The sequence below is a fragment of the Anomalospiza imberbis genome, chromosome 14 (genome assembly GCF_031753505.1).
Source record: "Anomalospiza imberbis isolate Cuckoo-Finch-1a 21T00152 chromosome 14, ASM3175350v1, whole genome shotgun sequence".
Classification (NCBI taxonomy): Eukaryota; Metazoa; Chordata; class Aves; order Passeriformes; family Viduidae; genus Anomalospiza; species Anomalospiza imberbis.
This window is the reverse complement of record NC_089694.1, coordinates 19,457,338-19,485,100: the sequence shown is the minus strand read 5'-3', so window position 1 is coordinate 19,485,100 and position 27,763 is coordinate 19,457,338. Positions and strand designations below refer to the sequence as shown.

Here is a 27,763-nt window from a genome sequence, read left to right as displayed (position 1 = left end):
TGAGTGATGAGCAGGTATAGCTGGAAGGAAGGAGGGAGAGCACCAAGGGGGGCAGGCAGGAAGCCAAATACAGGTTGCTTTGTGGGAAATGGCTGAAGCCCCAGATGTTCCCTGGGGAGGTGCGAGGGAGGGTGAGAGGAACGGGGTGCCGGGGACATGGAGGCAGTGGAGGTGGTGAGGTTGGCAGGGTGATGTTGCTATGGCTACTCCCGTGCTATTCATAGAAGAAATTAGCTAAATCTTTGCACTGAAACGTGGAGGAGGAGAGAGGAGGAAGGCGTTCTCCGTGTTTGGAGGGAAGGAGAGAAGCCAAAACAGGAAGGGGGTGAAGTTTTCCTTCTTTTCTCTGTGCCTGCACTGTGGAGGGGCATTTCAGGGAAGCACCTCTGCCTGAGCTGCCCAGCACTGGCAGGATGTGGAAGGATGAAGGCAAAGAGGAGCTGTCCCATGGGGAAGTCCCCCCCGCAGAGCTTCCACACAGAGCCCCACGTGGAAGGATGAGTTCTGTATCGTGCCAGGAGCACAGGAGACATCCTTTTAATTAAAGACAGCCAATCTGTGAAAGGTATTTTTGGCAACCTAAATGTAGATGCAACTGTAGTGAAACTTGTCCTTTGTGTCTGGCTCCATTGCTGAACACAGTTCTTGTCTGTTCGTGGCCCCATCCATCTGCTCAGCCCCTGCTCTCTGGTCACTGGTGGTCCCCCTGTCTTCCCTCCACCTCCAGCATCTCTTCTAGCATGTCCCCCTGCCAGCCGGAGTCCCAGAGAGTCTTCCCTCTCCCTCACTCCTCATCACACTCCACTCCCTCGTGAGAGTTTGATTCCCCTTCCACAGACCTGTTTGTCACCTCCTCACTGATGATGTGTAAATCTGCGTGTCTGTTCCTAATATATCCCCCTCCATCTGATCTCACCTCTCAGCTTGTTTCTTGGGCATCTCCATCTGGTGATCCTGCCGTCATCACCCAGCTGAGTTGCTATAACCAGGTACTGAGCTGCTCTCCTTCCCCCAAGCCCAGCCTCGCACCCACCCTCAGCCCCTTGGCCCCTGGGAAGAAGCTGATTTTTCCCATGGCTTTGATGTTCCTTTCCTGCCCCACAGATGAAATCAAGGCCTAGATAATGTTTTTAAAGTCATACCCCTTTCTTGTGCCTCTCCTGGGAAAACCTTAGCACGCAGATGCTGGCTGAGCTGGTCCTCCTCACCCGCCCCAGAGCATCTGTGTCCTGCTGTCACCCATCCCCTGGACTGAGGGTGGGGGATGTTCTCTCAGAAGGTCAGATGTTCTCAGTGCTCCTTCACAAAACATGTTGAATTCATTTAGGAGTTGACAGCTGAAGACATTTGTCCCCTTTTCTTTGGGCACGTGAATCCCTTGGACAGGGGCTGTACACTTGTGCTTGTTGGCTTTTCTGACTCATCCCTTTAATACAGTAAGGGATAATGCTGGAATTAGAGAAGTGAGTTGAAGGACTGAGCTTAGCTCCTCTCCAGCTGGATTACCGACTGCTGCATGCCAGCCAGCCCAGATGTGCAGACTGCAGCCCTAGAGCTGTGCCTGGCTGCTGGGTTTGGGGTCTTGAGCTGCTGGAGGGAGCCCTGGAGCAGCACAGGGAGAGGTGCTGGAGCTGGTGTCTGAACTGCCTGTGCTAGAGATGTAGCTGCTGCTCTAGAGGCAGCATCTGAGGCCACATAGGTGGGAGAGACCCCATAAATGCAACATGTGGAAGAAGAGCAAAGTACCTGCCAGAAATGGGAGGATGAGGCCCTGCCACACTGCTAGAGGAGGAGGAGGAGGTGGAGAGTGCATTGGTGGGGCATGCAGGGCCAGGCACGGGCATGTTTCAACAGGGGTGTGTGCAATGTGGAGGAAGTTGCTCCTGGTGAAGAACCTGGAGGCAGCAGGAAGCCCATCAGCCTCCACTGTCACAGCACCTGCTGTCGTTCCTGTTGGAGGGATGTCCCATGCCCCCATGACTGCGCTTTCCACCAGCTCTTCCACCACCACTGGAACCTGCCTGAGCCCAGTCCTGACCAGTGCCAGGCATTCAGCAGGGATCTGCTGGCCATCCTCAGGCTGTACAGTCCCACAGGGGGTCGCATGAGAGGGAAACCCAGGGGACAGCTGTACCAGAGGCCCAGTCCAGGTACCCTGGGTGCAGGGCAGGGTGGGAGGAGGAAGCGAAGCAGAAGCTGTCACTGTTCCTGGAGAGTTGCCTTGTTCGGGTAAGCCCCTTGGCACGTCTGTGCTATTATGGGAGGAGAGAAGCTTCCGTTCCTTCCAGAGCTGTGAATGCTCATTTAGAGAGGGGAAGTCATTAAGACTAATCAGGACGTAATCAGGGCCGGGGTGATGTGCCGGGCGCCCGCTGCGCACAGCCCGGTGCAGGATGCTCTCCAAGGGGACCGTGGTCTCTGGGTGCCAGGGGAGAGCAGGTCCTGCACTGCTCTGTGCTGGGGCACCAGGAGCTCAGCAGGGGGGCTCTGCCTGCCACCCCAAACCTCACGTGCAGGCAGGAGGGACAGTGAGCCTGGGGCTCATGCTGGCAGCTGTGATTCAGGGATGGGTGTAGCCCTTGCTGTGAGGTTGTGCCAGCACTGTGGGTGCAGTGGGCTGTGTTAATGCTCACAGCTGGTTTTAACACATGCAAAGATGGGATGATGTAGGGAGTCCTCAAGGGCCCTCGTTGCAAATCCAGCAATATGCTGTGAGCATGTATCAGGGACTTAGAGATGAAAACTTTTAATACAGTGTTTAACAAGTTCAGAATACCTGAATTTGGAATGAACTTCGCAGTTTAGCTTGCAGATCTCGCTTGATGGGGCTTGCAGAAGAACCGTTCTGAGGGTGTAATTATTTTTGGGACCATGTAGTGCTTCAGAGCGCCTCGGACCAGGCCCTAGATACCTTCTTGTCACCTTTGTATTAACTTGAATTTTTCTTGAATCTCTGTTGATGGATCTTGGTTTACTTTTTTGCCCCACAGAAACAGGTTTCTTAACACTTGTTAACTGGGTGTGCTCTGGAACTTACTAAACGAAGAAATTAGGATATTTGAATCCCAGGAACTAAAGAAATCTTTATTTTAACACTGTTCCTTATTCCCTTTTTTTCCCCTATACATATGTATTTGTCTGAGAGGAAGATAAAAGCATGTGACTCTTTCAGATAATAACAACTCTTCCTGTGCAAAAAGGAATCAAGTAAATTTTATTTGGTACCGCCGGGTCACAGAGAAGCTACTGAAGCCCAGCGGCTCTGCAAATTGGGTCACTTATTTTAGTGGGCTGAGCCTGGAACAGGATGTCTAACTTTCAAGTTTGAACACCCTGGCCTTAATGGTTTCTAAATGGAATCTTATATTCGACAGAGCTTCTCTTTGGGAAGCTTTCTTCCTGTGCTACCGAGTAAAGGCTTTTTCCAGTGTCTATTTAAGCTACTCTTAAAAAAAAAAAAAAAAAAAAAAAGGCACCAAAACAAAGATTAAACCTTCAGTAGCTGTTTGTGTTCACATTACACTTGGGGCACTTCAGTGGCTTTGCCAAAGATCCTTGTGACCAGGGACTTTTCAAGTCCCGTGTTCCCTGTTTCCGGATGGCCGCAGTGCTTTGAGCCAGTGCCAAGGTGCAGCCGTGGGGCAGGGGCTCTGCTGCCACGGCCCCAGAGCCTGCTCATGCTACCAAAACAGCCCAGCTTGGACGTCTCCCACAGGCAACCTGGAGAGAAGGGCTGTTCTTGCTTGCAGGCCACCAGGCTGGCTGGGAGCCGAGCACAGGGACGCGGGCAGCAGCTGGCACCTGGCTGGATGGGACTGGCGCAGTGGGTGTGGGCACCTGCAAGCTCCACAGTCAGCCCCAGCATCCTTCCCTACATCACTGATGCCACGTTTTGAGCTGTGCAGGAGGGCAGGGGCCAGCCTCAGCCTGTCACTCCCCTTCATGCAGGCACGCTTGTTGGGTCGTGTCCTCCCCCTGCCCAAGTCATGTCAGCCAACAGTTTGCTCATGCAGGAGGTGAGAAAAAGTGTGGAGAGAATTCCTTTATCCAGCCCAGTTAAAAGGAAGGGTAATTCATCTCTGGGCAAGAACTTCTTCAGCCTCCAAAAGTTTCCATCCTCTGTTTTCTCTTGCTCTCTTTCCCCTGTCCCAGCCTGTGGGAACCCTGAAAGACCAACTCTCCCTCAGAGGTCTCCAGCTCTGTTGATGTTTCCAAGCAACCTCAGTTCTGGCTAACATGTAAAGCCCAGGGATGCAGAGAGATGAGCACAGGGATCTGTGAGGATGGGACCAGCCCTGCCAGCTGTGTGGCACCTCTCCCCTTAAGAATGGAAGGATTAGGTCAAAACACGGATTTGGTCTTGAGATGTCAGAGAAGCCCTACGTCTCATGGGCCGGCTGGGAGCAGGCTTCAGTCTGGGAAGGGATATGTCATGCATTGCTTCCTAACAGGAGGACTGTGAGGTGGCTTCTCTGGGCACAGCCTGGTGAAAACCAAGGGGGTCTTTGAGGGCCCAGGAGCAACCTGGAGGGAAGATGCCAGCACCTCTCTGCTCTACACACCTCTTCTCCAGCAAGGGCAGAGCCGAGACTCATCCCCTCCTTGCCTCAGGGAGCCTCAAGAGAGAGTTTCTGTCTGGCCTTGACCACAAGTTCAGGTTGCTGTGCAGGAGCTGTGTCCTCTCAGGTGCAGTGGGAGCTGTGTGCTGGGCTCTGGTTTGGTGCAGGAAGTAGCCCAACATTGGGAAAAGCAGCATCTGGGCACAGGGCGGGCAAGCCTGGCACAAAGCAGATGAGTGTGCTCATCAGGGTGAGGGGTGCTGAGCAGGGGCTCTCCACGTGTGCTGTGCAGGCAGGACCTGAGCTTGTTCCTGTGAAATTAATTCATCAGCTTGGTGCAAACCCGCTCCCCACAGAGGCAGGATCCTGTTGGTGTCTGGGCATCCTGCAGCTGACCCTGCTGCCCAGCAGCACCGCGCCACCCTCGGCATCCCCGAGCCAGTACCTGCTTGTTCACAGCCAGAATTCAACACGGCTGGGTCCTGTGACAGAGCAGCTGCTTTCATAGCTGTAAATGCACAGCTTTCTCCATGGTTTAACACCCTTTAAAAAAAAATCAAAGCAGATGGAGCTGGACTACAAGCAGCTCAGTGTCAGCCCTGATTAGATAATTCTGTTGGGCATTTCCCCACTAGTGACCTCTGCTCCTGAGAGTTTTTAAAGGGATGTAAAGACCAAATTTCACTTATCTCCAGAGCCATTTCCTTCTGAGTGCTACTATTATACCTCAGATGATATGAAACAAAGGATATGAAAAGACAGATTGAATTTTCACTCTGATCCAGTCTGGGGGAATAAAGGAGTTAGATTAGTGCTTTGCTTCTCATGCATTAGGCCAGTGTCTCCAGTAGTCACTCTGTCCTGCACATTCCTTCTTGCATGACGCATGGGACACGCCACCCTCCTGCGGAGAGGAGCTCTGTGTGCTTGGCCTGCTATTTGCCATCTCTGGAGGCTGCTGCTATTCCTGTTGCTGGATAAGATGGAAATGTGTTTATATGTGATCACAGTCCAGTTACTCTTGTCCTGAGACATCTGTGGCACGTGTATTTTTCCTCCAGGAGGTACGTGTCTCCTGGTCTCTGTGAGCTGTGGAGGATGTGAAGCTGTGGCAAAGCTGTGGGATCTCAGTTCTGGAGACATTATCTTGAGCTTTCATTTCAGAGTCTCCCTGCCCAGCTCCTGTGTGCCAGCCCTGAGAGCAGTTCTCAGGGAAATGCCACAGGGCAGGACCCAATCCTCAGCAGCAGGCTAGTGAACCTCCTCCAGTTGCATGTAATTGCAGCTTTTCTTTTGCTTGGAAGTTTTGGAAAATCATAATGTTTTGCAATTCCTATCTTTGTGCCAGCAGACAACAGCAGTAGAATGTGCTTACCACAGTAGAAGCTGAGGTGAGGGGTGATACCCGTAGACATTTGGGGCTTTGGTGCTCCCAGGTGACTGTGTTAGTGTCACTGGGTTGCCACAGCCCAAGTGGAGTCCAAATAGCATCAGTCTCTCTCAGATCACTACCCAAAGGCGATATCTAAGGGTGTTTCTGAAAGGCCACGTCCTTTCTTGGGCACATCCTGTGCCTGAGATTTTTTTCCAAGCACTGCTGGCCTGCCTGGCTGCTCCCTGCACGTACTGCAGTGGTATTGCTCCAGCCTGTAGAGGAGGAGACATCCCTTCTGCCCTGCATACAGACCCACAGCCTTCTCCTGACTTCAACCACAGAGGCAGCTGCCCCAAACAGGAATGATGCTCTCCCAAACTCCGCAGGGAGCCAGTCCCTCTCTGGTGGCTGCCTGGGGCAGATTGCTGCTCCTTCCGTCAGCTCCTGGGCTGTGGCTGCCACTAGGATTGTCGTGCAGACCTCAGTGAATGCAAGGCTCTGCTTCTCTCAGCCCCCGTGAGACCAGAGAGCTCTTGAAGCCTGACCTTCAAACTTCATCCCACTTCACCACGGTTCCCTTTGACTCCTGTGGCTGCCCAGATTTTCTCAACAGCTGTCCTCTGCCTTGCTGGCTTTGTGCCCAGATCAATCTGTCTGCATCTGTGCAGTGCTCTCCTCACTCTCCAAGGTCCTCCTTGAGTCCCTGCAGCCTCCATCCCCTGAGGCCAGATGCCTCTGCCTGATGGAGAGAGTTCAGGGCACCTCCAGCTCCACTGGACTTTGATGATCCTGCTGCCATGGAGTGGGCACTGCAGGACTTGGACCTCTTCTCTTTCTATTTGTAAACCCCCCCAAGCACAAACAGGGCTTGGTAAATACTATTGTGATGAAGGGGTTTAGATGGAAGAGATCTGACAGCCCCCATTGAATGTGATCTGAATGCACAGCCCTGCTCCCTCTCCTCCCTGCATGCAGCAAACCCCTGCTCCTTAGGGCATAAATTACTTACCGTTCCCTATAGAATTGAGGGCATGGTTAATTCACCAGCACGTTCCTGCTGCCCAGCAAAAAATTATGACACTCTCTCTCTTCCTCTGGCTAGCAGAGCTGCTCAAGTACCTCTGCCTGACTGGTGGAGGGAGGCAAAAGCTTTTTATTTTCAGGTGCTCTGCTTATTTTTGAGTCTTAGGTCTTGTCTGTCTCTTCAGTAGGACAAGCAAAGTGCAAATATTGAAATATTTGCAAGTGGAAGTCAGAACTAATGCCCAAACACCTTTCTTGTAGTAGTTGGAATAGCTGGCCGCAGGAGGTAAGTGGGGATTTCCTGATCTGAGTTCCTCCTGACCATGTGTGACTTTGTTTTAGAGCAGCAATTCACATTCGGTATCTCCTGGGTCCCATCTGGAGCCTGAGTGGGAAATTGTGCTCCTAGCAGTATTTTGAGATGTAAAAAATCACTAGCGTGGAATGGCTGCGAGGGATGCTCGGTGCACAGGGAGCAGGCGAAACAAAATATGTCCTTAGGGCTCACCACTGTGTGAGTGAGGCAATGTGATGTGTGATTTTTGGGCTATTATTAATTCAACAAAGAGTGGAGTGGGGCTCAGTGGAGGACTCAGGCTGGACCTGCAAAAGCCTCTATAACATTATTATATAGAGCACTTCTCCCTGGGAGGGATCCAAAGCATCATTTGTGAAGCCGAATTCTTTTTATAAATCATGGGACACATGATAGGCTACATTCACTTAGGCCGCGTCTTCTGCATCCTTCCTGGAAACTCATCTAATAAGAGCTGACATCTGGATGTTCAAACCTTGATGTGTTACTGGTTGTTAATTGCTGGCAGTAGAAGTGCTTCTTTTCTGCCTTGAAATGTGGAATCCCTTCCTAGAATTGCACTGGGGACTAATAAAAGCCGCTGCCAGGTTTAATATATTCTATCTCTCAAATTATCTGGATTAAATACAAGGACTGTGTACTGCCAGAGAGGGGATATTCCCAGTTTAACATTGCTTCTGGGACTTGGAGATCCCAAGACACTGGACCTGAAAATTGTGATTCTCTTTTGTGTGGAGGAGGGGTTTGGCAGGAGTGCTTAGAAGTGGTCTTATTTGCCTGATTTAGAGAATTAATTGCCATAAAAACTATGGTTTTGTAACCAATAGTTACAGCTGCAGGAAAGATCAGAAAGCATCTGAATAAATCAAATTAACTACCTCCTGCTCCATCCATATGAGAGCAGAACTTTCCAGGGCAGGATTTAAACCACAGTCTGGTTGGTCCTTAACTCTCTCATCCACTAATTGAGGAGAGTGAATAACCTAGAAATAGGGTCAACTAAAACAGGACATGGTGGGGACTGCTGTGCTGGGTTGTGGGGGGAGGCTAGTCTCAGTCAGGGGTGGGTAAACCCAGACAAGAGCGATAAGGAGGCAACTGGCTCCTGTGAAAATGTCACGGACTCAGAGGCTGTTGGGCCATGCGGTCCAACACCCCCGTTAATGGGCAGACAGTGGTCCCTGCAATTGCTTCACTAGCCCACACCTTGACTCGCTGGTTGCTGACTGATGTTCGTGATGCTCCAAGGCAGGCGGCTCACTTCACCTTCCCCAGTAGTTCATGTCTCCTTGCGTGTCTCACTCTGGCTGCTGTTCTCCTCACGAGCCTTGGGATGATGAAGGGAGTTCCAACCCACCGCTGACCTTCCAGGCTTTGCGCCGCTCCGTCGTGTGCCGGCGAGGAATGTCAGTCAGCCTTGGGATTTTGCCTCTCGCTTTCGGCCGCTCCTCCCCCATGCCCCGTCCCAGAGCGCGGGGAGGCTCCGCGGAGCCCCGCGCCTTCAGCGGCGGCGGCGCTGGACAGCTCCGGGGGCGGCACCGGCCGGCGGGGCCCGGGGCCCCTCCACGGCCCGCGCCCGCCCCGCCGGCCCGGCCCTCCTCATCCTCCTCCTCCGGCCTCTCGTTCTGTCCCGTGCCTCCGGCCGCCCTGGGTCCTCTCCGGCCGCCTTCGTCCCTGATCGCCGGCCGTCCCACCCCGGTTCTTCCCGTCCTGTCCCGTCCCGTCTCTACTCCGGCCGTCCCACCGTTCTGGCCGCCCTGTCCTGTCCCTCCTTCGGCCGTCCCTAATCTCCAGCTGTCTCGTCCCATCCCGTCCCGACCCTCCCCTGGCCTCACCCGCGCCCCCGGCCTACTGCGCTGCATCTTCGTCCGTCCTTTTCTCCGTCCGCCCGCCGTCCCGCCGTCCCTCCGTCCCTCCGTCCCTCCGTCCCTCCGTGCCTGCCCGGCTGCCCTGCCTGCCCGGCTGCCCCCGCTCGTGTCTGCCCTGCGATGTGCAGCAAGCCGAGGGCAGAGGCAGCCCAGGAGGAGGCACCCGGAGAGAGGTTCACGGGGAGCCCTTCAGGGCAGGAGGATGCATGTGCTGCTGTGGAGGATGAGCCGAGGCTGCCGAGCACAGGCTTTACCGCAGGAGTAATGAGGATAAGGGACCAAATGTTGTCACCTCTCCCAGGGCACGGTGGCCCTGTGCTTAGAAGGAACAGCAGCTGTTGGAAGGTGCTTGAAGACCTGGTGTGCTGGCAGTAAATTCCTCCCTCAGAAAGGCTTCTTTCCCTACTCCTCCTATCTCCTAACTCCTCGCTAGTGTGACTTTCACATAAATTTTGGGACTCTGACACAAGCCTGAGAGAATTTCCAGTCTTCCCTATCTCCCTTCCCAGCAGCCAAGGCCATGGGGTGTTTGGGACACATCAGCTTTGAGGACGGGACTGATGCCCAGAGTCATGCTGTGGCCCTGCTCCTGTCCCAGGGCTGTTGGACACCTGGAGGAGGGACAAACAGGGCCCTTCCCAAATCTCTCTCTGCTGCCTGGCCTGGAGGGTCTGTGCTGGCATGGCCAGGGGAGAGGCAGTGCACCATGAAGGGCTGGGTTCATCGCTCAGCTTGGTGACATCCCACTTTTGTCTCCTCACAGGCCAACCCCGCTCCCATTATCGTGAATACAGACTCGCTGGAACAAGGGCTCTCTGTAAGTCTCCCGGTTTCATTTTGCTTCCTTTGATCAAGTGCTGCGTTTTCCCTGCTCAGCAATGCAGGAAAGACTTTTCCAGCTCAAGGAGGCCCTGGTAAGGCAGCAGAAGATCCTTATACCCACGCCATATCCCCCCAGCTCATCCCACCCCCAAACCCTTCTGGGGCTGGGTGACACTGCGCAGAACCAAGGCCAGCAGCAGGAGCACAGGGAGGTACAAGACAAAAGGCCTCAGCAGAGGAGCTGGGGATGCCAGATGGTTGTGTTCAGGGTTAATCATACGGCCATTTCCTCTGCCTCCCATGCAGGGGGGTTGAGACACTCTGCTGGGGCATCCTTTACCTTCCTGCACAGCCTCAGCCTCCTTAAGGCAGCCCTGGCCTGTCAGGAGTGGGGCAGGGCTCTCTGGGTGCTTGCTGGCATCTCCCTCACCAGTCCTCAGGGCAGTAGGGCCCATCAGATGCTGCTCCTCTCCCAGTGAAGGCTGCCAGCAGCTGAGCAGTACTTGGTGACTGTCTGTGCAGCCATGGTGCATTTGGCACTCCTGGCATAGTCTGAGATAATGCTTCTCAGTTTGTTGCAGACAGGGTTTGCATCCTGCTGCATCCATCCCCAGAACGTTTGTAACTCATTCCTGTGGGGCAGATGAAGGGAGGAGGCTGGAGGCTGGCCAGCATGGGTTTCTGGCCAGCAGCACTGGCTCTGTGCTTGTGGGGTGCTTCCCTTCTTTGCCCAAAGGAGCCCAGTTAACAGTTTGCCAGGGCTGAGTGCTTTGCATCAGGTTTACTTCTGATGCATCAAACTTCAGCTGCCTTCCACAGCAGTGAAGCAGCGCCAGGACTCAGAGCTGGGGTGGGTCCATCTTTGGAGTCAGGGTAGTGGGCCACAGGTGACTTCTGGGGGTTGAATTTCCCCTGTAGAAAACTGCAGATCTCAGCCCACAGCTTGTGGTGGGGTCAGTGCACATTAGAGCTGTACTGGGCTGGTTGGGAAGAGCTACAGAAAAGAAGGAAAGCCTGGCTGAGACCTTTCCAACCCTGGCTGCATGGTTTAATCAAGCCTGAATTTAAAGCCACCTGAGACTGGGGAGGAAGGCAGTGGTGCATCTCTCAGCGTGGTGGTCCTGGGTCCAGCAGCCTTGTATGAATGTGGCAGAGGGGAGCTGCTGTCCCCAAAGGTTACCTTCCCCAAGCACATGGCATGGCAGAGGGGTTGTGGGTTGGAGGTTCTCTCACTGTGCTGGGCACCCTGGCTGCAGGGCAGTGCCATGTTGCAGCTTCCTCTCTGCACTCTCCTGGCTGTTTTACAGGGAACTGGGAAAAGGGCAATGTCTCCTAGAGGGAAGGGACCACCACCATGCTGGACCAGAGCAAGTGAGAAGTGTGCTGTGAGCAGGGCAGGGCAGGGAGGTATTCCTGATGGAAATTCTGCTTTCACATCCATTTTGTACCCTCCCTCAGTACAAAATGTCACACCTTTGGAGGAACATTGCCCACTCATCATTGCAGGCACCATCCTTTGCCACACTCCATCCATGCCCGTCCCTCCTCCTTGCCTGTGGGCCCAAGGGCAATGAGAGGTGAGCCAGGGGCCAAGGACAGGTTTTGTCACCCTGGGCAGGTTCCTGAGCCCTGCAGAAGCCAGAAACCTCTGGGAGCCCTCATGCAGGGCAGCAACCACTCCTCCCACTGCAGTGCACTCCACTTTCCTGCCCTCCTGGCTGCTTCCCTGTACTCCAGCTCATTAAATTCACATCCCTCCCTCTCCCTCCACCTCCATATCCCTGTATACCCTTTCTCCCTGCACTTTGGCTGGGTTTCAGGGGGTGCTCTGCACCCCAGACAGATGCCAGCATCATGCTGGGGGTGACAGTCACTGGTCCCATCCATCCAAACTCAGCAGAACATGCTGGGAGAAACTGTCCTGCAGGGGTCAAAAGGGCCACCAGGTTGTAGCTGTGCTCTGCTGGCTGTGATCTGGTGTGTGTCACCACTGGGTGCCCAGAGCAGGGGAGACACCTCAGTTTGATTCCTCTCAACATCCAGCCTGGAAACCCTCTTGCCTTCTACTTCACATTATACGAGGAAACAGACCTTGCTCCATCTTTTCCTTCTCTGGGGTGCTGGATTACTCAGGCTTCAGAGAAAACAACTCCCAGAAACCTCGGCAGTTTCCTTGGTCAGCAAAGGAGCCACACCAGGAGCTTTCTGCAAACACCAAAATACCAAAGCTGGAAGCATGGTTTTTACAAACCTGAAATCTGAAGGCCATTGGTACAGTATGTATTTGGAAGAGTTAAAGTCACATCTTCCAGTCTTTAATTACTTAACTATTCATTGCTTTCCTTAATGATAAACAGATGGAAGTAGTCTATTTCCTTCCTGTTCTAGTTCATTGATTGCATTGGACTGGCTGTCAGGCTTGATTTGGCCCTGACTGTTTATCAAGAAGTCTGTTCTGCATTTCAATGTCCCCACCCACCCACTTCCATCCCCAGGAGCGTGTAGCACCAGCAGTGCTCCAAGGTAGGGGCTGCAGCACTGGGATGGCTGGAGCTCAGTATGTGGCTTGAGCAGAGCCCAGCACCCCCAGGGTGTAAAAACCCAAATAACCCATTATAAAATGCCTGCAGTATTAAAATCATCCCTTGATGATTTTAAGGAAAGTGCTGGAGGGCATCACCCATGCTCACAATTTCACATCTTTTTACCCAGCATGTCCACAATGGGGAGAAAGAGAATTGGAAACAGAGTTTCCATGGCAGATGAGGTCTCTGCATTTTAGAGCTGCCTCTCTGAAGCTAAAACAACTTCTTGCTACTAGACAGTTCCAAAATGAGCAGGGAAAGTCACTCCAAAGCCCTTGAGGAGTTGAAGATTTCTGAGTCTGGGTCCTTGGAGCCTAATTTGGTGCCTTATTGCCCAGCAATGAGGTGCAATCACCTTCAGTTGCTTAAAAGCCAGGTGTGAGGAAGACAAGTGCTTTCCAGGCCTGATCTCAGCCAGTGAGTCCCTCACACTTTGGTCCCAGGTGCTGGCTGGGACACATCCCAGTGCCAGTTCCTGCAGGCACTGTGGCTGTGGTGTGCTCCCAGCTGTTGCTGGGGCTGTCAGGCTGCAAAGCCCTTCACTGTGCCCAAGCTCAACAGGTTGGTCCTCGCAGCCCTCTGCCAAAAGGCTGCCCAGAAATCGGGTATTTATTCACTCTGTGCACAAGACCACCACCGTGGGCACTGCACACGAGGGGGTTGAGGCCAGGGGATAGCTGGAAGCCAGTCAGCAGATCTCAGTGCTGCGGCAGGACACGTAGACGCGGGAGGTGAAGGGAGGCAGCTCTTGACCTATTTTCCCTGGACGCCCTGTCATGTGCAGGCAGGGAGAGCTCTCCCGTGCCAGCACTGGCAGTGCCCATGCCAGCGGGGAGGTGCCCATTGCACCCGCTGCCCTGGCACGGGGCTGTTCCCCTTTCCCCATGCTGAGGCAACCGTGGAGCATTGCCAGGTGCCCTCCACACCCAGGGCTGGCTGGCACAACCAAGGGCTGGCTCTGCAGTCTTCAGACCCTCTCCATTATCTCAATAAACAGCTGCTCCACCAGCAGGTCCCAGTGCTCATCCTCATCGCATCCTAAGCACAGGATATGGGAAGGATCTTGCTCCAAAAGGGACTGTGAGCGGTATTATTCTTCCTGCAGGGTATTTGCTCTTGCACCCTGGTTGTCTGTCTGGGTTGCATTTGAGGAACCTGATCTTTGTCTTAGAAATCTGGCCTTCTTTTTTTATTTAAAAATCAAGCAAACGAGCAAAACCACAAAAAACAGCCAACCACCCCACCCCAGCCCAAAAAACCCACCTCAAATCCTTACTCTCCAGCAAATTCCAAGGGGTGTTCCACGTGGGCTGTTGCAGTGTTGGCCGGCAGAGCCTGCAGACAGCTTGCAGTAGCTCTGGAAGGTGTGTGCTCTTCTGTTTATCAGATGAGTTATAGCTGCAGCCTTCTGTTGATGAGCTAAATGCCGTCATCGGTAACTATTTCCCTTCTGCTCAGAAGAGGAGAGGGCCAGTGAAGGCGCCTCTTCCTGAGCCGTCAGGTGGACTTGTTGCATGGGAAGGGCCTGGAAAAAAAATACCCATATTCTTTTCCATGAGAAACCAGGTGATGCTTAGGATCAGGATATGCTGGGAACAGCTAATTGGCCCCTGACACTGCTGTCAGCTCTGCAGGTGTTACATGAGGATACCAGGGTGTGGTGCATCTTCCCACCGGAGATGGCCCCAAACAGGATCTGGGGAGGAGCACAGGACATTGGCAAAGGACAGGGGGAACAGCCTGCGGCAGAGCCAGGTCCTGGCAGCTCTGGTGCGTATCATGGGGAGGTTTTTGCCATCAGTGAGTGACTGGTATTTGATTTTCTGAAGCTGGAACGTTCGCTTTGTTGGCTTGTTCCCTTGGTTACGTGGTATATATTAAGTTCTTCATTTGGCTGCCTTATACAATTAACTGGCATTCCATTGTGTGAATTTTGAAAACATAACCAGAGCTAAAGCTTCATGGTCAGGCCTGGCTGACCCCAGCACGCCTGGCCTGTGCAGGCTGCTCCCAGCAGATGCCGTGTCAAACAAGCACCTATATGGCCAGTTTTCCAGGAGCAGCGCAGAGCACTGCTCAGCATTAGCAGCCCAGGGATTTGGGGAGCGAGGCTATCCCAGCTCAGCTACCTGGCAGCACCGGGGTGTGTGACGGGGTCTGTGCTGGGCTCTCGGTGCACCCCGGGTGCGCTGGCAGCAGCCGCTCCTCGCAGGGCCCGTGCTGGCTCTCACCACGGCTCACAGATTGTCACAGTTTTCTGCAGATCCCCATCCTGGAGGGATGTGTACGCTGTTCCTCTGCGGCCGTGGGTGTGCATATGGCTGGCTGTGTGGCAACTGTGTTGAATGCCAAAGCAGAGAGGACAATGTGTGTAGTAGCAAAGGGTGCCAGGAATCTGAGTTGCTGGAAAGCCGGGGAGAGGCAACTCTGCGCCCCACGCAGCGGGATACCGACTGCAGAGAGGGGAGGGGATGGGCTGGAGGCTGTGCTGAGGGAGGCTGTGCTGAGGGAGGCTCTAAGGGTGGCATGGGCCAGCGAGCCAGCTGCACTTAGGATTAGTCAGTATGGGAAGATGAGAGGAGGGAAAGGTGGCCCAAGCCAGAGGGGGAACCTGTGGCAAGGGAAGCAATGCCCCTCTGCCCATAGGAGCACAGCACAGGGCGGCCCTGTGGCAGAAGGTGGCACTGACCGTGTGTCCCTGACCCTCTGAGGCTGCAGGGCTCCTGCTGTGGGTTAACCCCACCACTTCCAGTGCTTTTCTGCTGCAAGATGCTCCTGTAAGAGCTGGCCAAAGCCTTTCCCAATGCGCTGGAAGGATCTGAGCATCCTACTATTGGAGTATTTGGATGTCCCAACCCTGAGCTGTCCCCTGAAATCTTTCTGTGACTGTGAGGCACCAGGCACAGGACACAGGGCAGATCCAAGGAGGGACAACACACTCAGCCTGTGTTTCCTGGAGCCTCATTCCCACCTCTTTGCCCAACCTCATCCTTGAAGTGCAGTACGGGGTGTGGGGTTGCTTTGGCATCCCAGGGCAGGGGATGAGGGTGTGTGTGGCTCAGCCCTATCCCTGTCCTGCAGCACTGCTCCTTCTGCCTAGGAACCTGATTGTTGCCACCCAGAAAAACTCCTGTTTCCTCCTCCTACCTATCAATAGAACCTCACTGTTGCCTCACTAGGTTTCCTTCTGTGGTGCCAGATCATGGCTTTAGCATAAATGATGGTTGCTGTCCCCTCTGTGGAATGACCCAGCGCTCTGGGGCTGTGAGGGATGACAGGGCTGTGCTTCTGCAGGGGCAGATAGCAAGGAGCTAGGAAAGCAGGACACAGCCAGCATGCTGGTGCCTCATGAGGAGAACTGTGTCCAAACAAAGGCATGTCAGCTCCAGTTTGGGATGCAGAGTGTATACAGAAAGTGGCTCCATATGATCTATGAGCCATCAGTTAATGGTGGATGTAAAATCCAGATGAGCAGCTCTGCATGTTGTCCAGAGGCCACAGGCAGAGGCAGGACTGCACAGTGAGAGAGGTGTTTGCCTGCTGAGTGCAGGGTTCCACTGCCTCTGCCTTGTCATACAGAACTACCCATGTCCCATCCCTTGTTTCCCAGAATGACACAAATTATGAGGTTGAGTTCAGTCCCCTCCAAATTAAATGTCAGTCAACAGTGTGCCCTGGTAGCCAAAAAGGCCAACCTTAGCCTGGGGTGCAGGCTAAGGATTATCACCTGACGGGCAAGGGAGCGATTGTCTGGCTCTGCTCCCACTGGGGCAGCCTCACCTCGAGTCCTGGGGCCACAATGAAAGGACATAAAGCTGTTAGAGAGCATCCAAAGGAGGCTACAAAGGTAGTGAAGGATCTAGAGGAGACCATATGAGGAAAGGGTGAGGTGACTTGGCTTATTCATCCTGGAGGAGAGGAGACTGAAGACAGACTTCACCCCACCTCACTATAGTCTGCAGCTTCCTTGTGAGGGGAAGCAGAGGAGCAGACACTGATCTCTTCTCTCAGGTGCCCAGTAACAGGACCTGGGGGAAGGGCATAAAGCAGTGTCAGGGGAGGTTTAGGTTGGACATTAGGACAAGGTTTTTCACACAGAGGGTGGTGGGGCACTGAACAGGCTCCCCAGGGACTGGTCATGGCCCCAAAGCTGCCAGAGCTCCAGGAGCATTTGGACAACACTCTCAGGCACATGGTGGGACGGTTGGGGGGACTGTGCAGGGCCAGCAGTTGGATTCCATGACCCATTGAGTTCCCTTCCAACTCAGTTTTCTTTGAAACTGTTGCTGTTAAGTGCTGGATGTTTCAGTAGCCAATTGCATTGCAAATCTTGCTAAATTTTAGACCTTGGCAGCTGTTTCTGGCCTGATCCTGTTGATCTGGAGTGAAACTGCTACATTTTTCTTGTGCACTGTTGATTATGTGGAGAATGGGTATTTTTTTTTTGAGTCTATATTTACCATTTTGCAGCCTACAATTGCATCCCTTTTTGTTTCTATTCATTATGTTTCCAAGAGCTCTGCTTTGGTACTTTGGGTATGGGAGATTTTGAAGTGTGGGGATCAGTGTGGTGTACAGCACCGAGACAGGCTACACCATTTTTATACATAAGGGCACCACAATATTTTCACCTCTTACTGTGCCCCACTCTCTCACACCTTGTTTCCTTTGCACCCAAGTAATTTCGTAGAACAAATTATCCTGAATTTCCTGTTAATACCGTCATGCTACGAAAAGATTTAAAAAATATAAGCTGCTAAAGGTGTTTATTATGTTATTACGTACAGACATTTTTTCCCTTTAAATGGACCGACCCCCTCTCTTCCCTTCCACATGCAGTGAAATCCTGAGGTTAATTATATGCTGCGTAACAAAGGTGTTATTTCTTTTTGTGCCTTCAGTTGTGTTCCTTTTCATGGCTGGAGAAATGAGCTGGGAGAATAAAGGCTTTGCACAGAAGTGCATTAAAGTCAGTGGGCTTTGGCTCATGCCCAGAGAGAAAAGCAGCACATGGTTTAATTCCAGGGCAGGCTCAAGCAGTTGCATTTAAGTTTTTTTCAGCGGTGATGGTGCAGCTTTTAGGTTGGATTCTTCATGTTCAGCTACCAGGGAGGAAAAACAAATTCCCCCAGGACCAGCAGAGAGTTGTAACACACTGTCTCCCTCTCTCCAGATGAATGGCAGTGATGGGATATTCAAATATGAAGAGATCATCTTGGAAAGGGTAAGTACTCCTCACTCACCCACCAGCAGCCTCCTCCCACTCGCCCACCCCCCAGCACAGCTGGCCCCCCACGCATCCCTGCACAGCTGATGGGGAGAGGTTGGTCTCTGCTCCCCGCTCTCTCTGGAGGCTTTCACGGGTGTTGCACCTGCTTTGCCAGCCTGACTCCCACCAGGGTGGGCTTGCTGTTCCCCTCTCCCCCTGCACACCCCGCCAGAAGGGAGGGAGGAGGGCTTCTCCCTTGCCTCCCTCTTTCACACCCTCACCCCCACAAACTCGTCAGTGCGGAGCATGGGGGGAGGCTCTTTGTCATTGCCTTTGTCAGAAAACAGAGGTGTGGGGAGCTCTGCTTGTGCAGACACAGGTGGGTGCACCCCACAGCTGGGCACAGGGACCAAAGGCACCCTGCCACCAGGCTCCCCATCACTCTAGGGCACACAGCTTTGAGATGCTACGCTGCAAGAACAGATTATTTAGTAAAACAGCCACAGTGAAGTAAGTTCCTGCTCAAGCCTTTTCTTTGTTGGCAACACAGAGGTGATGGCATGCGCCACACCAGCCGTGGCTAGAATTGGCTCCCCCCATGTGTGGGATTTATCCAGGGGCAAGCCAGCACCACACAGGGCACAAAGGGCTTTCTTGTTGCCCAGGAAGCAGCAGGGGAGGAGGGATGGAGAGGGAGCGGGAAAAGCTGGCCCAGGGTTTACTCCAGGAGACAGGCACAGCCCTGCTGGCTGGGAATGGCTGTGGTGGGAGGCTGCCCGCGGCTCTCCACAGCACACCTTGCCTCCCCCTCGCTGCCGTGCCAGGCGGCTCAGCCTCGCCGCGTGGCCAGCATTGCAGGGGAAGACGCTCATTATTCTGTTCCTCTCTGCCTTTAGTCATCTCCCTCCTTCCCTTGGCTCTGCATCACAGAGGTGGGTGGACGGAAGGTTATCTGGGGCTGCCGCCTCACCCACTGCTTCCCCGGCGTGCCTGATGAAACCAGCCCAGAGGTTCCTTCCTTTTTGGGCTAAGTGCCTCTTGCTCCGGACCCAAGTCACGGGCAAAAGCCTTGTCTCAGGGATTCAGAGCATCCTCTGTCCTCAGCCCATAGTGGGAACAGGGAAAGAGCTGGCAGGACCACACAGAGAGGCAGCACTCATTGATGCCCTCATTTCAAAGCCCCAAGCAGCAATTCATTCTCCAACAGCAAGAAACCATGAGGGAATCTCACTGCTTAGCAGCCTGGGCTAGCATGGACCATACCCAGGTCCTTCCACTTCACTGAGTCCCTGGTGGGATCCAGCAATCCTGTCTTAATGCAGGAGAAGCACCCTGATGCCTGCAGGTGACGCTGTCCCCTTGCTGGGGTGTTTGGCCTCTAGAATTGTCCTCAGTGTACTCCAAAATCGCTGGTCAGTCACTGTTATTAATCCTTGTCTTTGTTGCAAGGACAAGCATAAATTCAGGAGCATTTGGGGGGCAATAATAGCAGAAACACAATCTGCAGAGGGACATGGCTTTGTGTTTACCCACCACACATGTTTCTACAGCAGGAACTGCCCTGGCATCAGGGCATCAACCCTGATGTCAGCTAAGAAATCCCTTGAACTCCTTTTTGAGGTTTATCAGAATAAAAATTAACACCTCCCTGATCATTTCCAGGCTTTGTAGCTAACCAAGGACCTTCCATAGACAGGCACAACTAATGGCTGGAGATCATTTTGCAATCTCACCTGCCTTGCTTCAGCCAGGCTTGGTCTCTGTGACAGTAAAGAGCTTTTTTGAGCTAAGCACAGGGTAATCAGAACTCAGCATAGAGGAAAGAGAGCCGCCTAGACCCTTTCCTGTTGAATGCCTCTGTGTCACATGCCAGCCAAATCCCAGCTGGCCAGAGAGCATCTGGGAGTGCTGCACAGTGACAGGCATTGGTGGCTCCTGGTGCTGTGTCACAAGCGTCATAAAGCCAGCTCTGCATCGCTGCAGGAACTAATGCTGGGGCAAAGTTGCTGGGGAGAAGTGCAAGCTCCAGCTGGCTGTTGGTGCTAAATTATCCTGGGGAGATGGAGTTCCAGGTGGCCCTCTGAGCCACAGGTCCCCTGGAAGAGCAGAGCACCTCCTCATCTCCCACTGAGCACTGGGGCCATGGGCAGCCAGGAGAGCTTGGCCTGAGCCCACTCGTGTACGAGAGAGGCAGGCACAATGTGACTAAGTGTCAGTTCTTCCACATGAGGAAACAAGGCAAGAAGCCATCTGATTTTCAAGGCAGAGCAAAAAAGGCAGGAATTGTCCACTTGCATCAAGCATGGATCTGGAAGCAGCACCTGTGAGTGTGTCACTAATGAGGATCCTGCAAGTGGGAGAGGTGGCACAGGGCCACAGCCACTCAGTCCTGAGATGCTGGGGGAATGGCCTGGAGATGAGCTGTGGTCCCTGCATTCCCCCCAGGCATAATTCGGCAGGAGAAGCTCAAGTGACTCTCCAAGCATGTCCGTGAGGAAAAGGAGACAGAACTGGAGAGCCCACTCCATCCTAATAGCCACTTCCATGCAAACCTGTAAATTTTGTCTTCAGTATTGCCAGTCCCCAGCTGGGATTTGTGCCAGGGCTACATCCCAGGGTGCAGAGGGGCAGGAGTGGGATGCTGGTGACTGGCACAATCCCCGATGGTCTGTGCAGGCTGCAGCATCGGTGTCTCCTCCTGGGGAGCAGCCAGCAAGGGGAGGTTTTCTTTGCCAAGGACCACCTCCTCTTCCCCCAGCTCCCCGCCTGTCTCAGTCTCTCCGTGGAGACGCGGTGATGAGGGAGGTCCTCGGCGGCTCCCACTCTCCCCTCCATCTGTTCAGTGCTCCACACTGCTGCGCCGAGCACTCATCTGAGGAACGCCAGCCTCTCCTCCGGCCAGCATCCCTCTGCCCCCTGAGTCGGGCACCCCGGTGTGTGATAGATGCTGTAAGGGCTCCTGCGCCCCAGGCAGTCCCGCAGCTGGGGGCAGCCATTTAAGGAGAGCTGGCAGCAAGCAGTTGCCCACGAGGGAAAGACACAGTGTTTGATTTCCTGCAGGGCAACTCTGGCCTCGGCTTCAGCATAGCGGGAGGCATCGACAACCCCCATGTTCCAGATGACCCGGGCATTTTCATCACCAAGATCATCCCCGGGGGAGCAGCAGCCATGGATGGCCGTCTAGGGTGAGTACAGGGCTGGGGGAACAGCCAGGGTGTCACCCAGCATCTCTGCATGGACTCCCTAGGCCTAGCCCCTTTTCCCAACATGGTCCCTGGCCTCCATATGTCTCTTTTGCACAGCCAGATCCCCTCAGGACAGGGTTGTCCACCATCGTTGGCCACCTTCTATTTGTAGCCACCCGTCCTCCCCTCCCTGTGTCAGACTCCTGCTCCCATCCATCCCGCTACAGCGCAGGGCAGGGATCCAGCCTTCCTTCTCATCTCCCACTTCCATCAGGGTTGCCCTATAGGGACCAGCTCCGCTCTCCCCTGCTTTGGGATGGACCCCTTTCTCACCCCAGCAGGGCGTGATCTGGCCAGCTTGAGCAACTCTCATTTGTGTGGCTGGAGGAGGGTGGCAGAGGGTGACCAGAGGAGGTTGGTATGGGCTGGTAGTTCCCCAGGGATGCTCAGGGCCATCCTGTGCCCACAGGGTGAACGACTGCGTGCTGCGGGTGAACGACGTGGACGTCTCTGAGGTTGTGCACAGCAAAGCTGTGGAGGCCCTGAAGGAAGCAGGCCCCGTGGTGCGGCTTGTGGTGCGCCGCCGGCAGCCCCCGCCAGAGACCATCATGGAGGTTAACCTGATGAAGGGCCCCAAAGGTGAACCCCTCACTCTGCTGACTTGGCCAGGGTGCCCCACTGCCCCACAGAACAGTGTGGGGTGACCCCTCGGTGTATGTCATGAGATGCAGGGCAGCCTCATGGGGGATGCAAGGCGGCACCACTACAGTGCAGGATGCTGCAGGGTGGCCAAGCAGCGTGGAATGCTGTAGGGCGTGGGGTAGGGGACAGACCCACAATGCTGTGCTCCAGGCAGCAGCGGGGTGGCCCATTGCCTGCTGGGTTTGGGCAGGGTGTGAAGCCCAGTGAGGCACAAGGGCTGTGGTGCCAGCCCAGGACTCTGTCTATCTGTCTGTCCCTCACTTGCATTTTCACCCTCCCTCAGGCCTGGGGTTCAGCATTGCAGGGGGCATCGGGAACCAGCACATCCCTGGGGACAACAGCATTTACATCACCAAGATCATCGAGGGAGGTGCTGCCCAAAAGGATGGGCGCCTGCAGATCGGGGACCGGCTGCTTGCGGTAAGCCCCATGGCCATGGCCAGCTGTGAGGTGGAGGTGAACAGGTTCCACTGTGATGCAGCGTTGATCCTGAACCCCCCAGCACCCATCCTGTCAGCAGCTTCACCCCTCTTCCCTGGGGCTCCAGCTGGGATGTTGCTGTGGGAGGGCAGGCACTGTAATGGCTGCAGGCAGGAGGGCCAAACCCAAGGTGATGGGACCAAGCCTCTGGAGCTACTGTGGCACCTCCCCTGTGGAAAACCACTCCCGCAGGGCTGCCCTGGTCCCTGCCCTCCTGCTCAGCCAGCACTTTCCCTCTGGCAGGTGAATAACACAAACCTGCAAGACGTGCGGCACGAGGAGGCAGTGGCCGCCCTGAAGAACACCTCTGACATGGTGTACCTGAAAGTGGCCAAGCCCGGCAGCATCCACCTCAACGACATGTACGCGCCCCCCGACTACGCCAGCAGTACGTACGCCGCTGGGCACGTGGGGCTGTGGGGCACCTGAGCGTGTTGGGTGGGGGAGCAGGGCTGGGCTGGTCTCCATGTCCTCATTGTGTATGGATTTCTGCTCCTGATGACATTCTCCTCCCCTGCAGCCTTCTCAGCCTTGGCTGACAACCACATAAGCCATAACTCCAGTCTGGGCTACCTGGGCAGCGTTGAGAGCAAGCCTGCCTATCCCATCCCTCCCCAGGTGACTCCATCCCGGTACTCGCCTATCCCTCGGCACATGATCGGAGACGATGACTTCACCAGGTGAGTACCAGGCAGGAGCATCCCTGTCCTGTTCCTTCTCATTCCCTCATTTTCCCTCTGTGGTGGCTTGATGTCATCCCCACTGCCAGTGCAGAGCCTTGAAAGGCCATTCGTAGGTGCGTGGTGCAATGCCTGAGGTCCCTGTAATGAGCTCTGTGCTCACCCCCATGAGACCAGCCCTGCTGTGTCAATCACTGGCTTGCTGCATTCACTCCATCTCCATTCCCTCTCCTACTCTTTCACAAGCCTTACACAACTGCATTTCAGCTTCATTCTCAGGCTTATTTTATAATACTTGGAATACAAGGTGTTCCCTGCCCTTATGGTGCCATCCAGCAGTGCCACAGGCTCTCCCAGGATGTTCCCAGGTGGAGCTGTGCCGGTTCGGAAGGACCAGGGGGAGCATAGCCTTGCAAACAAGTGGGGCCCCTCCCATGATCCCTGAGGCTGGCATCCCAAACCACCTGCACTCGGGTGTAATTCCAGTGACTGCCAGCTCCTGGCCCGACAGCCTCCTGTCCAGCCCCATCCAGCCCCCTTTGCCCCATGCAGAATCCTTTATGATGCATGAACAGGTTTGTTTTCTGAAGCCAGGAAATAAAAGAGGAGCATAAAGAAAACATTGCTCTGAGCCTAAATGCAGTATACAACTTCTCCAAAGCCTCAAGCTGAGGGTGGGAGAGAGAGACCTGGAAAGTCCTGCTCTACTAGCTGATTCTTACAGCTTACCCTCTTCTTGTCACAGCCTTGGGGCCAGTGCTCTGAATGTGCTATCCCCAGGGCCAGGACTGTAGGGCTTAGGCTGATTAATAAGGACCAGCACTCGACTTAGGCTTAGGGCTGGCTCTGCTGTTTGGAACAAGGTTACAGGCTGGTTTTAGAAGTGTGCCTACAGTGGATGATGCAGTAGCTTTGTCCAGGATTCTCCCATTCTGCAGGTGAGTGGTGGATGCTGGAGTGGGAGACCCTGACTTGCCATCTGCTGTCAGGTCTGCCATCTTCCTGGAGAGTGTCTGCACTCATCTTTGTCACGGGACTGTCTCACTTCTTGGTGCTCAGCCACAGCTGGGTGTCCCTGCACACCATGACCAGTGCAGCACTGTCTTCCACCCTCACCCACCTCTCCCACTGGTCTTGGCACCATCAATGCCAGTTCTAGAGCCTGTTTCTGGCACTGCATCCTCAGCAGGTGTAGCAACTTCTGTGCTGTCAGGGCACAGGGAAATGATGCCACAGGCAGGAGTAGTGCTGTCTGCCATTACAGTGCACCACAGAAGGGACTGAGTCACAATATTTGGAAAACACACCAGAGACCCTGGTCCCAGCAGGGTGTCCCTTCTCGCGCGTGCCAACATTCCCATTTAGAGAGCAGAAAGAGCAACCCAGCTTAGGCTCAGCCAGTGGCAATGGCGCAATGAGGGCTCAGCAGTGGCTTGCCAGTGCCAGTGACACAGTGATGGCTTGGCAGTGGTTCAGTGGGGGCTTGACAGTGGCCATGGCACAGCGATGACTCGGCAGTGGCCCTGATGCAGCACGTGCTGGTGGCCACTAGAGGATGGTGCTGCCTTATGGAGGGCCCCGCTGCAGACAGGCTGGCACCACTGGGCCAGTGTGCCCAGACACAACCCCCTGCTACCCAACAGATCCACAGCCTGCAGTGGGCTCAGCACTTGGCTCGTGATTTCCAGGACAGTGCTGAAAGCCTCCTGTGCATTGCTGACTCCCCGGGACAGCTCCATCACTGCAGGTCTGTTGGCACCAAGATTGTGCACTGGGACCATTGTGGTCCAAATGCAACTCACTGGTGTGGGGAATGGCAGCAGCTGCCCTGAAAAAGAAGCTGTCTCCCATGAGGCTCTTGCCAGCCATTCCTTAGGAAAAGCAGAGGTCCGGTATCCAGCCTCTCCCCCTCCCATGGGCACAAGTGCTACTTAGATGTGGACGTAGCTCCAGTGACCCTCATGTCCTGCAGCACCTAGGGCTGGGAACCAAAGAATCTGTTTTCCAGTGAGCTCCACCACAGCAACCCAGACCCAGCACAGCCCCCCAGGATCCCCTCAGATGCTCTGTGCCAAGGTCCCAGTGTTAACACTGTGACATTCAGCATGGGATCTGTCTGGATGATCTGTGTCATGCCTCTTGTGAGGAGGATAGAAGCCAAGAGTGCACGTCAGGACTGAGACCTGTGATGTACCTGTCCGGGGCTTCATTTCCTCCCCTCATTTTTGCAGGGTCTCTTTACCTTCCACCAAACTGTCTGGTCCTCACGGGTGCTGGGGATGCTTCCCCCTACACCGAGCTGAGGTTGTGCTTCCTGCACGCTGCTTGGGCAGCAGCAAAACCCAAGGGGCAGAGCAAGTTCATCTCCTGGTTGGAGGCAGGGTTTGCAGACCCAGAAACCTGACCTATTTCTTCCCCTAGGAGAACTCTAGCCCTAGGCACAGCTTTGCTGCAGAGGGACTGATGGCTCCAGCCCTCCCTGCCCTCTCACAGCTGCCCCTAAGCCAAGCACTGGTAACATGTTAAGTGCTTGGGGTTGAGCATCTTTTGACTGAGCATCTCCACGGTTTTCCTGATCTCCTGGATCTGGTGTGTTCCAGCCCCCCCACCCCAGTTCCAGCCCCCCCACCCCGCCCCAGGGTTCTCTCAGCACAAGTCTGCCAGCATTTTAGGGTGCCCTCACTCAGTGCCATGCCTGGGCTCCAGCATCTCTCCTAACATAACCCAGAGATTTCCCTCTGATACTTGGCAGGTGAGTGGTTGATCAGGCTGCTGAGCTCAGTGGTCCTTGTGTACCCAAGGAAGTGCCCAGGATCCAACCATAGCGGATGCACTGATGGTCTCCAGTATCATGTTGGCTTACAATCACCACCAGCCTGTGCTAATTGTCTGGTATAATTTATTCCTTATTTCAGTCCAGAGCTTGATCTGGGAGCTGCCGTTGTTCCCATCACATTGGTTTTTTTCTGCTAGACAAAAACTGACGCAGGAGTTTTGCGATGCCAGGCTGTCTTTCTGCTTTTGCCTGCCTTTTGTTTGAGCTGTGACAGAATTAAGTAATCAAAAAATGTAGTACTTCTGTTGAGCTGTGCAGAGTCTGTGGCACTGGAGGGGTGCATGGGGTTGTAGGCACACTTGCCATGCTGTGGAGGGGCTTGATCCCACCCTCCTGGCTCATGGCATCTGATGCCACCATGAAGTTCAGTGTTTCTGTGTGTCATTTCACTGTGGATGCTCTGTCTCTGTCCATGCTGTGTTTCATGTCACACTGCCTGGCCACCTCTTCTGGTTTATCAGTCTCCAGAGTGCTGAGGGCTGAGTCACGCCAGGCTGCACTCAGGTGACTCCAGCCCCACCAATGTGCCACGAACCCTGGCACAGAAAAGCCTGTCACCAGCTTTGCTGCTCCTCACCCCGATGTCTCCCTGTCCATTTCCAGGGAGCCCCGGAAAATCATCCTGCAAAAAGGTTCCACCGGCCTGGGCTTCAACATTGTTGGAGGGGAAGATGGCGAGGGGATCTTTGTGTCCTTCATCCTGGCCGGAGGCCCTGCTGACCTCAGCGGGGAGCTGCGGAGGGGAGACCGTATCCTTTCGGTGAGTTGGTGGGGCACCCACTGCCCCTTCATGGCCTCCCACAGCCCCGGGTGGGCACCTGTCCCCTGCCACCCGAAGCACGGCTCTGTGGGATTCATACCGGGTGGCAGTGTGTTGGCACGGCCCCGGGTGCCTGCGGTGGGGGCAGCCCTGATGCCTGGGCTGGCCGGGGGCAGGTACGGGGGATGCCGGTACTGGAAGTGCCAGTGCCAGGCGTGGTACTGGGGGTGCAGTGGCAGAGTGATGAGGCTCTGAGAGTGGGTACCGTGGGTACTGTGGGTACCGGGACAGAGGCGGGGCAGCGGGGCCGAGGCGCAGGGCAGACCCCCGTGGTTTGTGCCCGCATGGGTCTGGTTCAGCGGAGCCGCTCTGTCCCGGCAGGTGAACGGCGTGAATCTTCGCAACGCCACCCACGAGCAGGCGGCGGCGGCGCTGAAGCGGGCGGGGCAGACGGTGACCATCATCGCGCAGTACCGGCCCGAAGGTACCGCCACGGGCGACCGCGGTCGGGAGCGGGAGCGGGACTGGGACGGGGCGAGCGGGGCATGCCGGCGAGGGGCGGGGTTATGCAGATGAGGTGGGTGTGGTATGCAGATGAGTGGGCGGGGCAGGCTGTCGAGGGGCCGGGGCGGGGGGCTGCGGGCGAGGCGCCGCCGGGGGCGTGGCCTGGGGCGGGGCGGGTGCCGATTGGCGGGCGCGGGGGGGCGGGGCCGCGCGTCCCGCCGGTCGTGCCTGCGCGGCTTTGTGTGCGGGCCGGGCGGGTGCGGGGCCGCGGCCGCCCCGCCTGCAGGTGAGCGCTCACCGCCGCACGGGCAGCCCCGCCGGGACCACACCGGTAGCGGGGCCGCGAGGGGGCTCGACGGGCCGCGGTCGTCTTCGGGGGAGGGGGAAGAGCTCTGCTTGCCGGAGGGCGTCGCCGCGAGGCCCGGCTCCCTGGGGTCCCACGGGCCTTGCGGGAGGGACCCCGTGGTCAGGAGAGCTGAGGAGTCCTGGAGGGCAACCACGGTGCGGGTGGGGCTGGAACCGGGGCGTCGCTGCTGAGTTGGAGTTCGTCCCCACCTCTGAGCATCCCACCTGGGGCGCCACCCCGAGCCTTTCGTTATCGCCGGGTTCCCATTCCCTCGCAGCGGCTGGGGCTGGTGGTCCCGCTGAGGGTAGCGAGAAGGGAGCGGGCAGCTGCCTGCACGAAGCTTCCCTGGGCGGTAGCGCTGGAGCGTGGCCCGTGGGCTGGGAGGGCGAGCGCTGGGAGGGTGCCCCGCCGGCCAGCGAGGGGCCGGGGACGATCCCGGGCCTGCGGCCGTGCCCGGGGCGGCTCCGTGCACGTGCTGGGATGCAGCCCTCCCCATCTGCTGGAAAACGTGTC

General features: G+C 55.3%; 1 protein-coding gene across 12 annotated transcripts in view; it reads left to right on the top strand.

Annotated features, from left to right (window-relative positions):
• Nucleotides 1–27,763, top strand: part of DLG3 (discs large MAGUK scaffold protein 3) — a 77,418-nt gene that overhangs the window by 29,472 nt on the left and 20,183 nt on the right. For 8 of the 12 annotated variants that reach the window (XM_068205350.1, XM_068205348.1, XM_068205347.1 and 5 more), the window contains 9 exons: nucleotides 9,905–9,958; nucleotides 17,722–17,772; nucleotides 20,818–20,942; nucleotides 21,412–21,581; nucleotides 21,928–22,064; nucleotides 22,368–22,512; nucleotides 22,645–22,804; nucleotides 26,244–26,400; nucleotides 26,782–26,884. In XM_068205350.1, coding sequence (XP_068061451.1) covers nucleotides 9,905–9,958; nucleotides 17,722–17,772; nucleotides 20,818–20,942; nucleotides 21,412–21,581; nucleotides 21,928–22,064; nucleotides 22,368–22,512; nucleotides 22,645–22,804; nucleotides 26,244–26,400; nucleotides 26,782–26,884 — 1,102 coding nt within the window. Of the gene's footprint in view, nucleotides 1–9,904; nucleotides 9,959–17,721; nucleotides 17,773–20,817; nucleotides 20,943–21,411; nucleotides 21,582–21,927; nucleotides 22,065–22,367; nucleotides 22,513–22,644; nucleotides 22,805–26,243; nucleotides 26,401–26,781; nucleotides 26,885–27,099; nucleotides 27,191–27,763 lie in introns of those variants that run through there. The other 4 variants (XM_068205349.1, XM_068205356.1, XM_068205354.1 and 1 more) reach the window with 2 other exon arrangements.